This window comes from Podarcis raffonei, chromosome 2 (assembly GCF_027172205.1).
Source record: "Podarcis raffonei isolate rPodRaf1 chromosome 2, rPodRaf1.pri, whole genome shotgun sequence".
Classification (NCBI taxonomy): Eukaryota; Metazoa; Chordata; class Lepidosauria; order Squamata; family Lacertidae; genus Podarcis; species Podarcis raffonei.
The window spans coordinates 16,251,619-16,266,041 of record NC_070603.1 but is presented as its reverse complement, the minus strand read 5'-3'; the positions used below and the strand labels follow the sequence as shown (position 1 = coordinate 16,266,041).

The 14,423-nt window shown below is 46.0% G+C and overlaps 1 protein-coding gene across 4 annotated transcripts in view; it reads right to left on the bottom strand.

The window, feature by feature from the left end:
- Nucleotides 1-14,423, bottom strand: part of ASIC1 (acid sensing ion channel subunit 1) — a 222,407-nt gene that overhangs the window by 7,605 nt on the left and 200,379 nt on the right. For all 4 annotated transcript variants that reach the window (XM_053375081.1, XM_053375082.1, XM_053375078.1 and 1 more), the window contains 4 exons: nt 11,886-12,036; nt 10,384-10,511; nt 6,092-6,242; nt 240-296 (listed from right to left, as the gene is read on the bottom strand). In XM_053375081.1, the coding sequence (XP_053231056.1) occupies nt 240-296; nt 6,092-6,242; nt 10,384-10,511; nt 11,886-12,036 (487 nt within the window). The remainder of the gene's footprint in view (nt 1-239; nt 297-6,091; nt 6,243-10,383; nt 10,512-11,885; nt 12,037-14,423) is intronic.

Here is a 14,423-nt window from a genome sequence, read left to right as displayed (position 1 = left end):
ATGCACCAGTCTGGCGAGACAGTCTGCAGGCAGGTAGGGTCTCAGCCTGCGTACCAGATGGAGCTGGTAGACAGCTGCCCTGGACACAGAATTGACTTGCGCCTCCATGGACAGCTGTGAGTCCAAAATGACTCCCAGGCTGCGCACCTGGTCCTTCAGGGGCACTGTTACCCCATGTCTATGTCCACATAGACACCATCATCATATTTTTATTATTGATATGCCGCCCATCTGCTTACCAAGAGCGGGGTCTGCACACTCCTTGTATTGCTCAGGGGTGCAGTAGGGAGCGTCACCTGCAGGGAAACAGAAAAGCAAGCAAATCACACCACAAAGTTAATAATAATAATAATAATAATAATAATAATAATAATAATAATAATAATAATTTATTATTTATACCCCGCCCATCTGGCTGAGTTTCCCCAGCCACTCTGGGCGGCTCCCAATCAGTGCTAAAAACAGTACAGCGTTACATATTAAAAACTTCCCTGAACAGGGCTGCCTTAAGATGTCTTCTGAATGTCAGGTAATTATTTATCTCTTTGACATCTGATGGGAGGGCGTTCCACAGGGCGGGCGCCACTACCGAGAAGGCCCTCTGTCTGGTTCCCTGTAGCCTCACTTCTCGCAATGAGGGAACCGCCAGAAGGCCCTCGGCGCTGGATCTCAGTGTCCGGGCTGAACGATGGGGGTGGAGACGCTCCTTCAGGTATACAGGACCGAGGCCGTTTAGGGCTTTAAAGGTCAGACTCTATTCTGACCTCCTGCATTCACAAGTAGTGAAATTTAACCAGGGAGGGGAATTTGCAATGTTCTGCAAAGCCCACACATCTCCCTGCTTTGCATGAGTGCAAATGGGACTCCTCATTCTACCCATTAAGGTGAATTGAAAGATGAGGGGACAACCTGCATGTTTAAATTGCTGCAGTTTTGTGATAAAGGGGTTGTGGCTTCTCTGCACCAGGCGATCCTTAAACTCCAAGAGATGCTGCGTCCCCCACCTCTCTCCTTTGTTCTGTCCGCTTTCACTGCTAAGGAAGCCGACGGCATCTTTTTAGAGCTGGCATTTCCCTGGTTGAGCTGCCCAGATGATTAACCTTGCTATGCCTTTGCATGCAAGGTAGATAAGCTCCATGGTTTTCTCTAGTGGCTTTTCGATGCAGAAGTGTCTCCTACACAGCGAGGGAAGGACATTTCAGCTCCCTGCCCCCTCTTAAGAAGCTGAGCTCTGACTCAGCTGGAACATCTTATATTCCTCATTACAGTGGGACCTCTGGTTGTGAACGGGATCCGTTCCGGAGGCCTGTTCACAACATGAAAAGAACGCAACCTGCAGCGGCGCGTCTGTGCATGCGCGGGTTGCGATTCACCGCTTCTGCGCATGGGCGCGACGTCATTTTGCGCTTCTGCGCATGCGCAAGTGGCGAAACCTGGAAGTAACCCTTTCCGGTACTTCGGGGTCACCGCGGGATGTAACGTGAAAGAACGTAACATGAAGCGGACGTAACATGAGGTATGACTGTAATCTTTTGTGGTTAAAGGCTGGTATCATTCCTAATTCCTGTGTGGAGATCATCCCCTGCAGATAGAAATACAGCAAGTCAGAAGGAAGGGTGGGGCTGAGCCTTTTCCCTTGACATGCTAGCTTTCTATGTGTGGGGAGAGGGGATTTTCCCCATTGGGGGAAAGAGTCAAAAGCTGAATTCCTTAGGAATCATATCTGTAAAAACTGCTGAAGCCTTTGTTAAGTCCTGCCCACAGAGTGGCCTTGTTCACATCAACACTAAGCCAAGCCAAGAGTGTGGCTTGAATTAGCAAAAATTAAGTCCACTTCACTCCTCCCATGGTCCTGTTGCTGCCACACTACCCAGAGCTTGTCATGGTTTGGCTTAGCACTATATGTGAACAAACCACAAGCGGGAAATCAAGAATAAACCTTGGATACAGCTCATGGTTTGTTGGGACTTGGGAGTCATACAAACCGTGAGTCTGGGTTTGCACGTAATATTAAGCCAAACCATGGCTTGGTCTTGGATTGTGCAGTGGCAACAGCAGAACCGAGGAGCAAAGCAGCCATGATTTTCACTCTGGGGATCCTCACACTTGTTCTGTCTGGCTAGGTTTGGCTTAGTGCTGTGTGTGAATCGGGCCGTGTGGCAAGCAAAACACAGTACAGTTAGTGAAAACATAGTCCTAAAAGGGACAGTGGACACTCGGGTTGCGAACGTGATCCATGCGGGATGCATGTTCGCAACCCGCAATGTTCGCAACCTGCGTCTGCATGTCTGCACACACGCGGGTTGCGATTCGGCGCTTCTGCGCATGCGTGATCGCTGAAACCCAGAAGTAACCTGTTCCGGTACTTCTGGGTTTCGGTGGTCCGCAACCCAAAAAAATGCAACCTGAAGCGGCTGTAACCCGAGGTATGACTGTACATTTCCTTTGTATCTCTGGTTGCATTCAGGGTTCTCAGAGACCTTGTAAGACAGAGACCTGATAAAGGAAAAAAAGGGGGGGGAAACCGAACTAAAAAACAAAACAAAAACCAAAGCATTCATTACATAAGCAAAGCTGGATATAAGTCTCTGCTGCTGTCTCTCAAATCCTGATTCCATCTCCTTCTCCAGAAGTCTGAATACCATTTGACAGGATCAGCCTTCCTTTGGAAAAAACAACAACTCTTCCCTCTCTCTCTCCCCATACATCTGCACTATTATTCTGCCTGCCCTCTTCTCCCCAGGAGATGCAACTGACTGGAATAATTAATTCATATTTATTATGCTAATTGCATCCCTTGACAAGGATTTCTGCTTAACAGGACAGATTGAATACAGACCAAGGTGGGCTGGTTGAGGGAGCGCTGGGTTGTGTTAAAGGATGCACTCAGTATACAGAATGGGAGTGGCTGCAATTAGGGAACAGCTATAATAGTTATAATTAAGCTTGAACCAAAAGAAGGGAGCCCCTTTTCATAAACATTTTCAGCAGCACCAAAAACTTTGATTTTGCAAAGGCTTGAAAATATTCAACAATTCGGGAAGCAATGCCCTCACTTCTCGCAGGGAGGGAACTGCCAGAAGGCCTTTGGAGCTGGACTTCAGTGTCCGGGCTGAACGATGGGGGTGGAGACACTCCTTCAGGTATACTGGGCCGAGGGTGTTTAGGGCTTTCAAGGTCAGCACCAACACTTTGAATTGTGCTCGGGCGACTTCCGGGTTGGCGCCATCGTCTAATGGCGGATTCCCTCCGAGCTCCGGAGGGAATCTGCTCAACAGGGGTCGGGTCCTGCCGCGGCGGCGACGCGGGGACCCTTAGAAACCACAGGCGCTGAAGCCTGTGGACCTGGTGACTCGGTGGGCACCATTTGCGCGCCCCCGACCCGCAAAGAAGCCTTTTTAAAGGCTTCGGAACGGGGGACGGGAGTGGCGTGGTGCTGAGAGTTTGATTGCTTCCCCTGCTGAGTGAAGCCGCATGCCATGGATGGAGAGCGCTAACTTCTTCTTTTGAACATTTGGATTAAAAGTAACGACCCGTGAGTAACACGGTAATTGGACTTAAAAGGGAAATTTATTTCTGGGAATTCGGCAAGATTGGGCAAGGTGCTTAAAAGGAAGTCAGCCTACCCGCCTTGTAAACATCGTAAAGCAAGGATTTTATCACTAAGGTTGTGTGAATGCCTTTCTTTTTGTGGAAAAGAGCAATTAACTTTATATTGGGCCAATTTAAGTGACTGTGCTGGAGGATAAGAGAACGGAATTCACCCCTCCCCCCAAACCCGGGAGTGATCGGGGAGAGAGCCTGCGGAAGAGGTTTATAGATTTTGACAGCTGTCAAACTAGCTGTCAAAGTTGGAAAAAAAGGAGAACTGTGTCTCTGCTGTCTTTGCTGGTTACATTTGATACAATTTGGTAACAAATTGTTAAAAATAAAGAAGAAAAGGTTAATTTGTCATTAAGTAACTAGAATCCCTCTAGAGGGGGTTCAGGACATTACAAAAATGGCTGTAAGTGGAAAAATACTGGCTGAACTGGAAAAGACCTTTCGTCTCTTGGGAAATCTACAGGAGCAGACAAATGTTTTGACTATGATTGTAATAACAATGAAGGGAACAGTAAACAAAATTGCTGAACCTGGAAAGGATATGATTCAAGCTCCTGCAGATGAACAGGGAAGTGTTGTTGCTGATCCAAAAATCCTTATAGCCAAACAGGAGAAAGAGTCTGAGTCATTTATGGAGGCGTTTAAACAGGAACATGAGAAAGAAGGAGGCGCTGGGATGTTGCAGATGACTAAAGAGAGCCAGAGGCCTGTTAAGTTGGAAATAATGGAAAATAAGAACATGACGATGAAAGTTTGGTTGGAAGTGAAGAATGGAAATTGGAGAGATCTCCTTTTATGGGGATCTGAAGACATATGGAATATAAATATGGCCAATGCAGAATTTGGAGCCTTTGGGACATTTGGACTTATGAGAAGTAAGAAACAAGATTTTGGCTCCATTGTTAAATATGGAGGTCTGGCTGGAAGAAATATGGACCTTATTGGAACAGAGCCTCTTCGAGATTCGGAATTTAAAATAAAGGACTATCAAGAAAACCGGCAGAGAGAAATTGAGAGAGGGTTAAGTGCCTCAGATGTGAGATCGCCAGGCTGATTTTGGATGGACTGATGGACTTTGGTTGGGGATCAAAACCGGGAAAGGGGGGGGGGGTAGGGCTTCGGGAATCCAAAGGGTGTAAAAATATAATTCTGTTTTAATTAAGTTGGTTTTTGCCACTAACATAAAAATGGGGAATTTGGGGAGAGATTTAGGGCCGACCTTAGCAAAAGATTGTCAAGAATAAGTGTTGGATTATAAAGACTGAGATTTTTAAGTTTAAATAGGTTAATTAAATTGATGGAGGAATTTAGGGAAAGTATGTTAAGAATAAGTTTTGAAATATAAAGATAGAGGTTTAGAAGTTAAAATTTGTTTAAGATAATTGAATTAGAGGAAATAAGGTAAAGTGGGGGGGATAAAAATTGCTGAGCTAAAAATTGGAATTGGAATACAAGAAGGGCAGGTGTGGGGAAGTCAAGGAAATTGGGTATGGAGTGTAATTAAGGTAAACTTTTTTAACTGTTGTTTTTTCTTCTTCTTTTCTTTTTTCTTTCTTTTTCTTTTTTTCTTTTCTGTTTTTCTTTTATATTCTCTTTTGAAAATTTTAATAAACATAATTAAAAAAAAAAGAATTGTGCTCGGAAACGCTTGCTCTGTGCATTACAGGGCCAGGAAAGAGAGTCACCTCCCTCCCAGTTTCGCGGCACCTTCAGGACTGCTGCAGACCAGTGGTGTAGCGTGGGTGGCACCCTTAAGAATTTTGCGCCCCGGGCCACCACCCCTGTGCCCTCCCTGCTACGCCACTGTGCTAACTCACAAGTACACATGTGTGGTGTTTGCCTCCTAGGATGGGTCATAAGGAAAGGGTTAAATGAGTGTGTGATGTGATTGGCCAGTTAGAATGCAAGGGGAGGAGTAAAAGTTAGAGTGGGAGGTTTTGAAAGTTTGTTGAGGTTTGGGAGTTGAAGAAGGAAGAGGGAGGATTAGGTGTGGGTTGGTAGAGTTGTATTGTGAGAGAGTGAGAGGAATTGTTAGGTGGAGTCAGATAGAAAGTTGGGAATAATCAGTTTGAAGTTGTTAGGAACTAAGATTAAGAAACTGCCAAGAAAAATTAACTGTAACCATAAGCTTGTTCCTGCATTTAAAAATAAACTTGATTATTTGTTAATGTTAACAACTGTGTGGACTCCGTGTGTCCCCGTGAGAAACGGGGTGGTGGCAGCGAAGAAAGCAATCACACAGGGTGGTGGCACAGGGTCAATAGGCTGTCAAACGTCCGGGTGCCCTGTGTGATCGCCACAACATGGTATGCCAGAGCACCACCAGACCAGTCTGCCTGTTCACGAGGAACTATACTCTCGTAGGTAAGCAGGGGAATCCTGATCTTTCAAAGTATCCTCCAAAAGGCTTGTTTTAAATCTCTCTGTCTGTGCAATTGTTGTGGCCTCCACTCTTTGCTCTGCCACTGGCTTCGACCCTCCATCTTACCAGGCATGTGCACCATGCGGCAGTTGCAGTTCTCCACCAAGTAGCGGGTCTCACAGTCGATGCGGCAGGCTGCAATGCTGTAGGTATCGTAGAATTCGGATTCCATGGTCACCGACTTGCAGTCACCCCAAGGTGGAGGAAGGTAGATGAGCTGCATGGAGAATGGGCGAAGAGAAGCTGAGATTGGCACTACAGTGGTACCTCGGGTTACATACGCTTCAGGTTACACACGCTTCAGGTTACAGACTCCACTAACCCAGAAATATTACCTCAGGTTAAGAACTTTGCTTCAGGATGAGAACAGAAATCGGGCTCCGGCGGCGCGGCGGCAGCAGGAGGCCCCCTTAGCTAAAGTGGTGCTTCAGGTTAAGAACAGTTTCAGGTTAAGAACGGACCTCTGGAACGAATTAAGTACTTAACCCGAGGTACCACTCTATCTCACTACCCTTTCCTAGAGAAGGAGAAGGGCTGTGTTTGGGCCACAGTGCTTCAGCAGGGCCTCATCAGACCTCGTCCTTCCTCTCCCACTTTCACAGAGGAAGAGTGGTCAACATGGACTACAGTTCCCATCACCCAGGTCTATTTGCCCTAGTGCAGGCATGGCCAAACTTGGCCCTCCAGATGTTTGGGACTACAATTCCCACCATCCTTGGTTCTGTTATCTAGGGATGATGGGAGTTGTAGTCCCAAAACATCTGGAGGGCCAAGTCCCTAGTGGCTGGGACCAATGGAACTTGTATTCCAACCATATCTGCCTAGTAAGACTGCCTTACAGGACTGCATCCGCTGCCTTGGCTCCACAATTGCGCCTGCAATGTCGACAGGCAGGAAACCAGTGTGGGATGAATGCAAGGGCCATGTGAACAGCACAAGGCCAGATGCCAAAAAATACAGCCTATCACAATTCTTGCTCTGACAAGAAGATATCACACTGTGCCAGAGCTGATTCAAGCTAGAACAAAAAGGCACATGTTACAACCCTCCTATTACTGTAACACAGGATTACAGGAGGGAGATCTCATGTTTGAATCCTCTCCCGTGATCACAAACTCTTTGAAAGTGGAAATGCTAGTTCAGACAGGTTGAAAAGCAGTGGGCAGATATTTCATTTTCATGTTATTTATTCAGGTGGCATCTTTATCCTGCTCTTCACCCAAAGAACTCAGGTTAGCATAAATGGATCTCTCCCCATTTCTTTATCTTGTGAAGTTAAGTTGGGCTGAGAGGTAGCAATATGCTCAAAGCCGAACCCTCTAGGCCAGGGGACGGCAAGCTAAGGCCCATGGGCCACTAGCGGCCCATGGGGGTCATTTAACTGGCCCACGAGTTGCCCCCAAACCAAGCTGCCTGCTCGGCAAGTCCCCACGCGCTGCGCTAAACTGGTGCAACATGGCATGGGGACTCGCTTCCATGGTGCTGGAAATTGCGTCTGCGCAGACGCAGACGCCAGAAATTGCAGGTGTGCACGCTCTGGCCCACGGAGGGATCCTCTAGAGTGAACCGCCCCAGGCAAGGTAAATCTTGCTGACCCCTGCTCTAGTGGCTATGCCAACTGGCTGTATTTTTTGCTCTATAAGACTCACTTTTTCCCTCCTAAAAAGTAAGGGGAAATGCGTGTGCGTCTTATGGAGCGAATGCAGGCTGCGCAGCTATCCCAGAAGCCAGAACAGCAAGAGGGATTGCTGCTTTCACTGCGCAGCGATCCCTCTTGCTGTTCTGGCTTCTGAGATTCAGAATATTTTTTTTCTTGTTTTCCTCCTCCAAAAACTAGGTGCGCCTTGTGGTCTGGTGTGTCTTATAGAGCGAAAAATACGGTACTTGCAAGTAAGCAAGTGTCAGGGAGAAAGGTTCTACTCTAGCCTCTTCCCTAATGTGACATATTCCCCTTGCATTGTGTTTTTGGAGACTGGAAGGGATTTGGTCATGTAATATTGCAATACTTATTGCTGCAAACACTTTGGAGAGGGCTGGAAAAGTGGTACAGAAAAACGTTTTAAAAAGTAAATAAAAAGTCTGCATTCTCTAAAAAGTCTGTTTGCATTCTGTGTTTTGCTTTAAACACACACACACAACCCCCCCCCAAGACATCCACAATGTCTTCAAGCACATATTTCCTCCTAGTTTCTATTATCTCCCGCTGAGTTTTCGTTATTAAATATTCCAGCTGAAATTAATAACTCACCAAACTGCTCTATTCATGCTGATGATTGTGATTCACTACTTGACCGTGGAAGAGTGCTTAGAATCTATCCTTTTAGAGCCTTTCGCCCTCCCCAAACTTTGATGTTAAAAGGATGGTTTATTTATTTATGTTACGCATTTTAAAGAATAATTATATACCCATTTCTCAACAAAAGTGCTTCTGAAAGCAGCATCCTTACAACACAGGGGCAATAATAAAACACAGCAATGAATATGTAGGCTTATACTGAGGATGTTCACATGCAGGGAAGGGTAGAAGTCAGAAGTCCTTGCTACCAGCTTACTGGCACAAACCATTTGCTGGCACTTCCTTGACACCAAAGTCCTTTTGGACTTCCAGTACTTGGCATGACCAAGCTTGATAGCTCAGTCGGTTAGAGCGTGGTGCTGATAACGCCAGGATTGCAGGTTCAATCCCTATATGGGGCAAGCTGCATATTCCTGCATTGCAGGGGGTTGGACTAGATGATCCTTAGGGTCCCTTCCAGCTCTATAATAATAATAATAATAATAATAATAATAAGAAGAAGAAGAAGAAGAAGAAGAAGAAGAAGAAGTTTTATTATATTATTTTCCCCAGCCACTCCGGGAGGTTCTCAGCAGACTAGTAAAATCAAGACAAAACATCAAACATTCAAAACCTCCCTAAACAGGGCTGCCTTCAGATGTCTTCTAAAAGTCAGATAGCTGCTTATTTCCTTGACATCTGATGGGAGGGTATTCCACAGGGCAGGCGCCACTACCGAGAAGGCCCTCTGTCTGGTTCCCTGTAACCTCACTTCTTGCAGTGAGGAAACCAGCAGAAGACCCTCAGAGCTGGACCTCAATGTCTGGGCTGAGTGATGTGGGTTGAGATGCTCCTTCAGGTATACTGGGCCGAGGCCGTTTAGGGCTTTAAAGGTCAGAACCAACACTTCGAATTCTATTCAACAATATGATTCTATTTCTCCTACTTGGTACCTGTATTAGATGTGAATTAACTTTGTGCATGTGCTATTGTTATTCTAAGCTCTCTGTGCGTGAGCGCATTTTTGTGTTTGCAATTGTAACTACTTCTCTATATGTTTTTATTATATTGTAAATTGCTTTCGGCTGATGAATGAGGAGCAATTCATAAATGAAATGAGTACAGTTGTACTTTGGTTTTCAAACAGCTTAGTTCTCGAACGTTTTGGCTCCCGAACTCTGCAAACCCAGAAGTGACTGTTCCGGTTTGCGAGCTATTTTTGGAAGCCGAATGTCCAACAGGGCTTCCATGGCTTTCTGATTGGCTGCAGGAGCTTCCTGCAGCCAATCAGAAGCCGCACTTTGGTTTCTGAACATTTTGGAAGTTGAACAGACTTCCAGAACGGATTCCGTTCGACTTCCAAGGTATGACTGTACTAGATTTCACTTTCCGGAGTTTTTTTGGCTCTAAACTATCCATTCAATACTGCTGTTGTCTTTGTCATCAGCAAGAAAAAGAAGAGGGGATTCTACCATAGCTGTCAACCGTCCCTTATTTGGCAGGAAAGTCCCTTATCTCAGCACTGTGTCCCACAGCTGTCCCTTATTGATGATGTCGCTTAAATTTCCCGGGTTTCAAAGGAAGCAGCTCCTTTCCCTCCCTCCCTGCCAGCCAGGGAGGAGGGAGGCTCCAACTGTGTTGCTTGCCTGCGTTGCTTACCCAATAAGGAGTCTAAGAACGACTGGGGGTGGAGCTTGCATGCCTTGTGCCGATCAAATTGGCCACGTTGCCTGGGGACTCGCCTTTGCTCAGCGCTTCCCAGCGGAGAGGTGACGGTGGTTTTCCTTGCTGCATCCCCTTTGCCGGGTTGCTGCGCTGTGGGAACCACCTCTTAAGGCTTCGTTTGGCTGCTGGCTGGGCTTTCTGCCTTTGGCTCGGAGGGGCTCAGAAGTTGAACATACCTGTGCTCTGAAAATCCCTTCTTTTCGAGGCTGATCCCTTATTTTCGAGGCTGCTGGTCCCTTATTTTCAAATCTGTAAGTTGACAGCTATGGAATCTACTCTCCTGCTGCCTAGACCTTGGGGGTGTGCTAGTACAGATATCTGAGGCTGGTTGAAAGGGGAGGGAATGTTCACAACTTACCCGCTGTTCCTGGCAAGAGACAAACGTCTGAAATCCAGGTGCCACCCCAAATCCCAGCTGGTCAATGCAGGGTGGCTCATCCTGGCTGTGGATCTGCACCTTAATCCCAGCTTCAAATGAGGTCTCATCTGCAGAACAGAGAGATGGAGAGTAGAAAAGGGGGCTCAGGTGATCACAGCAGGGCTCAAGCTCAGAGCCAGAAAGCGAAGGCACTTCCCCTTAACTTGCATCAATAGGGAGATACATGGGGACCAAAGAGGGAAAATACCCCCCTGTCTGATTCACAGCCCACCCCCTGCATCAATCAATACCAACTACCGTATTTTTCGCTCTATAAGACACACTTTTCCCCCTTTAAAAATTAAGGGGAAATTTGTGTGCGTCTTATGGAGCAAATGCAGGCTCCTTGGCTTCAGCGATAGCAACGCGAAGCCTCCGAAGCGCAGAGGGAGAGCGAGAGGGGTAGGTGCACACCGACCCCTCTTGCTTCGCTGGAGAGGCGCTGCACAGTTTTCCCTCTGTGTGCAGCACCCCTTCAGTGAAGCGGGAGAAGAAATGGAAGGGGCTCCGTTTCTCCTGCCGCTTCGCTGAAGGGGCGCTGAGCAGAGAGGGGGATAATTTTTCCCCCCTGTTCTCCTCCTCCTATGGTCCGGTGCGTCCTATGGTCCGGTGCATCCTTTATAGAGCGAAAAATACGGTACATTTTTAGCTTTATGTGATCGGAGCCAGAATAATCTGGAGACTTAAACCAGAAATCAGTCCTCCCCACTTCATTTTTTTTTAAAAAAAGCAAGGCTGAGTCCAGGAATGCATAAAGTAATACAGATAAAAGTAAATCTTCCCAGAACATTTCTTAGCTGCACCTAAAACCGACCCATTCATTAGCTGGGGAAAAGGTCTTCCAAGTCAAAGGGAAAGATTCCCAGAGAGGGTTGTGCTTGAACACCCCGCTTTATTGAAATCAAGGCCCAGCCAAGGACCCAGAAAGCTCCTCCCGTGGGATCCATGGTGACCTTTGACCTGGGATTCAGGCTTCACTTCCCACCCCACCTCACCGTAGCCTTGACAACGTATTCCCCCTACAAAGAACAATGTGCTATTTGTAGATAAGAGGCATCGCCTTCCCTAGCTATGATCAGCTGGTTGCCATGGTGAGACACATAGGACACAAATGGGGGGGGGAGTGACTGAAAGGAAGGGAGGAGGGAAAGTGCGGTGTGGGTTTAAGGAGTCGGCGCAGGTCTAGAAAAGCAACGAAGCAGAGAGAGACCCACTGGGTTGAGGAACGGGGCAAGGAGGCAGAATGTGGAGTGATCAACGGGAAGCTGGAGCAAAGGGTGGGGTACTTCTGGGAGGACGCATCAAGAGGGATAGGTGCGGGAGGCAGAGGTCTGAGAAGATGAGGCATCAGCAGAAGAGGAGAAATCGTCATGTGGCACAAAGGAAAATATGGATAAGGGAGGAGTCAATGTAGAGTCAGGGAAGCCAGGAGTAACTCTTACCTGTCTCTCCCCAGACAGGAAGATACTCATCTTGCTGAATGTCCAACATGATCTCCAAGCCGTTCCCCGTTCCTCCCTTATTGGTGATGCGTGGTGGCTTGTCAGGCTGACCTGAGTTGAATGTGTAGCACTTTCCGTAGCGTGTGTACACCTGTGGAGGAGAACGGAAGAACAAAAATTAGACAAGGAGATAGAATATTCCTTTGGAGTCCATGTGTCCCTCCCAGCTCTTGATGGTCAAGAGAAAGCCTGGCGTATTGCTCCATCACGCTCTGCAGGTAGGCATAATAAGCAAGATTCCCAGGATGTGCTTTCAGCACTGGGTTTCAGCACCAGGGACAGCTCCTGGCCGTCTGGAGTTTTGCAGCTTTCCTAATAACATAATCTCAATGACCTTGATGCCATAGGGATACTGGGAGTGTACAAGTAAATTGCCTGGAAGGAATGTGGAATGTACTGGATTTGAGTGGTGGGGCTGCAATGTGTGACAGAAGCAGAACTGGAGCATTGTCATTCTACTGCAATTTCCTTTGCGACTCAGGTTTTGGGTTATGCATTCACCAATGGCCCTGGAGAGAATGAGAACAAAAGGCAACACAGTGAAGTCTAGAGAACTCAAGTTCCAGAGGCAAATATTCATCAGTTGCCCACCCGCCCCAAACCTTGCTGAAGAAGGATAACTTCAGCTATGCTAGTATTTAGACTCTACTGGGTAATTAATCATTTGAAGATGCTCAGATAATGGTCCCTGCCAGGCAATTCATGTAACAAATAGGCTGAGAAGTTAGATTTGGCAGCTGGTACCCAAGGAATACTGAAGTGTTTTGTACATACCAGCTGAGTTAAGTCCATCCCATCCAGCGGTTATGGAATGGATATGTTTAAGCTAAAGTCTTAGGTGATAAAAACGGGGCGCAGGCTGGGAACGAGTTCACCCAGTGACAGTAAGTGATCACACCAGGGATATACTCATATCACAGCTTCTGGGTTTGTTTTCTTGCCCCAATTCCAGGATCCCTTAGAAGCGTGAGGCAGGTTTCTCTCTGTCTCCCAGTGTAGTTTCCGAGCGCCTTGCATGCTCCAGTAGCTGGAATTGCTTTCCAATTAGCGCAATATCGGTAGCTGCATGCTCCTATTACCCCCACAGTGGATGTGTTTGCTCATTTGAAGTCATGTCGCTTTTCATAATGACAGAGCTAAGCATTTGTAGCTTGCAGAGCCGAGCCTTTATAGCTCATCAAAGACTTTGTGGGCCTGGATTATGCCGTCCCCTTGTGCTTATATATGATCCAACATCCTTGTTTTGTCCATTACACCTGAGAAGACACAGAGGTTTTTTCTTCTTGATTTAAGGAGGCTCACAATAAAAGTATTTTGTGAATTCCCCAGTGTACTCTTCTCCCTTCCCACGGTTGATACTATAGGGTTCCGTGTCCTTTCTAGGCTCCATCCTGCCCCTGTCTTTGCTCCATGTTGGGTATATAGCACACAAATCAATACTAAGCCGAACATAAAGTGGCCACTGTTTTATACAGTAGGCTCATGTTACAATGAACACAGTCAATTTTGGGAGACAAAATGCAATTTGAAGGGATGGGGAAGAAAAAGCTTTTTGTAAAACAAAGGACAGAAGCAGCCTTTTCCTTAAGGTTGCATAGATGTTTGAATATGTTGTTGTTGTTTAGTTGTTTAGTCATGTCCGATTCTTCGTGACTCCATGGACCAGAGCACGCCAGGCACTCCTGTCTTGAATATATCTGTTCTATTAGTTATATTAAAGAGGAAGTAATATGGGCATTAGTTGTTTTCATGCAACAATAGAATTTGGGGTAGATTTTGATTATTTTTTAATTGATTGTATATGCATTCATCATTATGTCTGTCTGAGAAACATATTTCTTTAAATTATAAAAACTGTTCAAGTTACTTTCCTGAGGAATCGATTTGTGCTTTAAACACACTGGGATTCCCCAACAAATATTGGCTTATACCATTTTGGGTTTTCTTCTATTTTGCTGTGTTGTTGTTTTTTTTTAAAAAATAAATATTATGATTATTATAACCACTGGCCAAACCACTCTCTGTTCCATTACTAGAAATGTTTGCCTAATCTTGTTGTTGTTTTTCACCTTGGAAAGTGCCTAATGGATATTGATACCTCTACTCAGTACAGTGGTGTGCTTGAATTTCAGGTATTATAAATAATATTCCATCCCTCTTATCTGCACTGACGGTGACTAGATAGAATTGGAAATTGCCTCTGAACATTTAATTGCATTACCAATTTTTATACCAGACTGTCTACTGATCCAGTTTACAGGCACAGTCTGAATGCTGTGTCTGATAACTGAAGTAAAGATGACTGTGTTCCTCAAATCTGAAATAAAATTCTTTTCTACTTTAAAACAAAAAAACAGGGAGGAAAACTTGCTTGCGAGGAGAAGTCATGTCACAACATTACTTTTAGTAATACAAGGAGGGGAAGTGTGTACTAGCTTCTCTGTATGTGAACTGATGCTTTGTCAAGCATTTAAACTT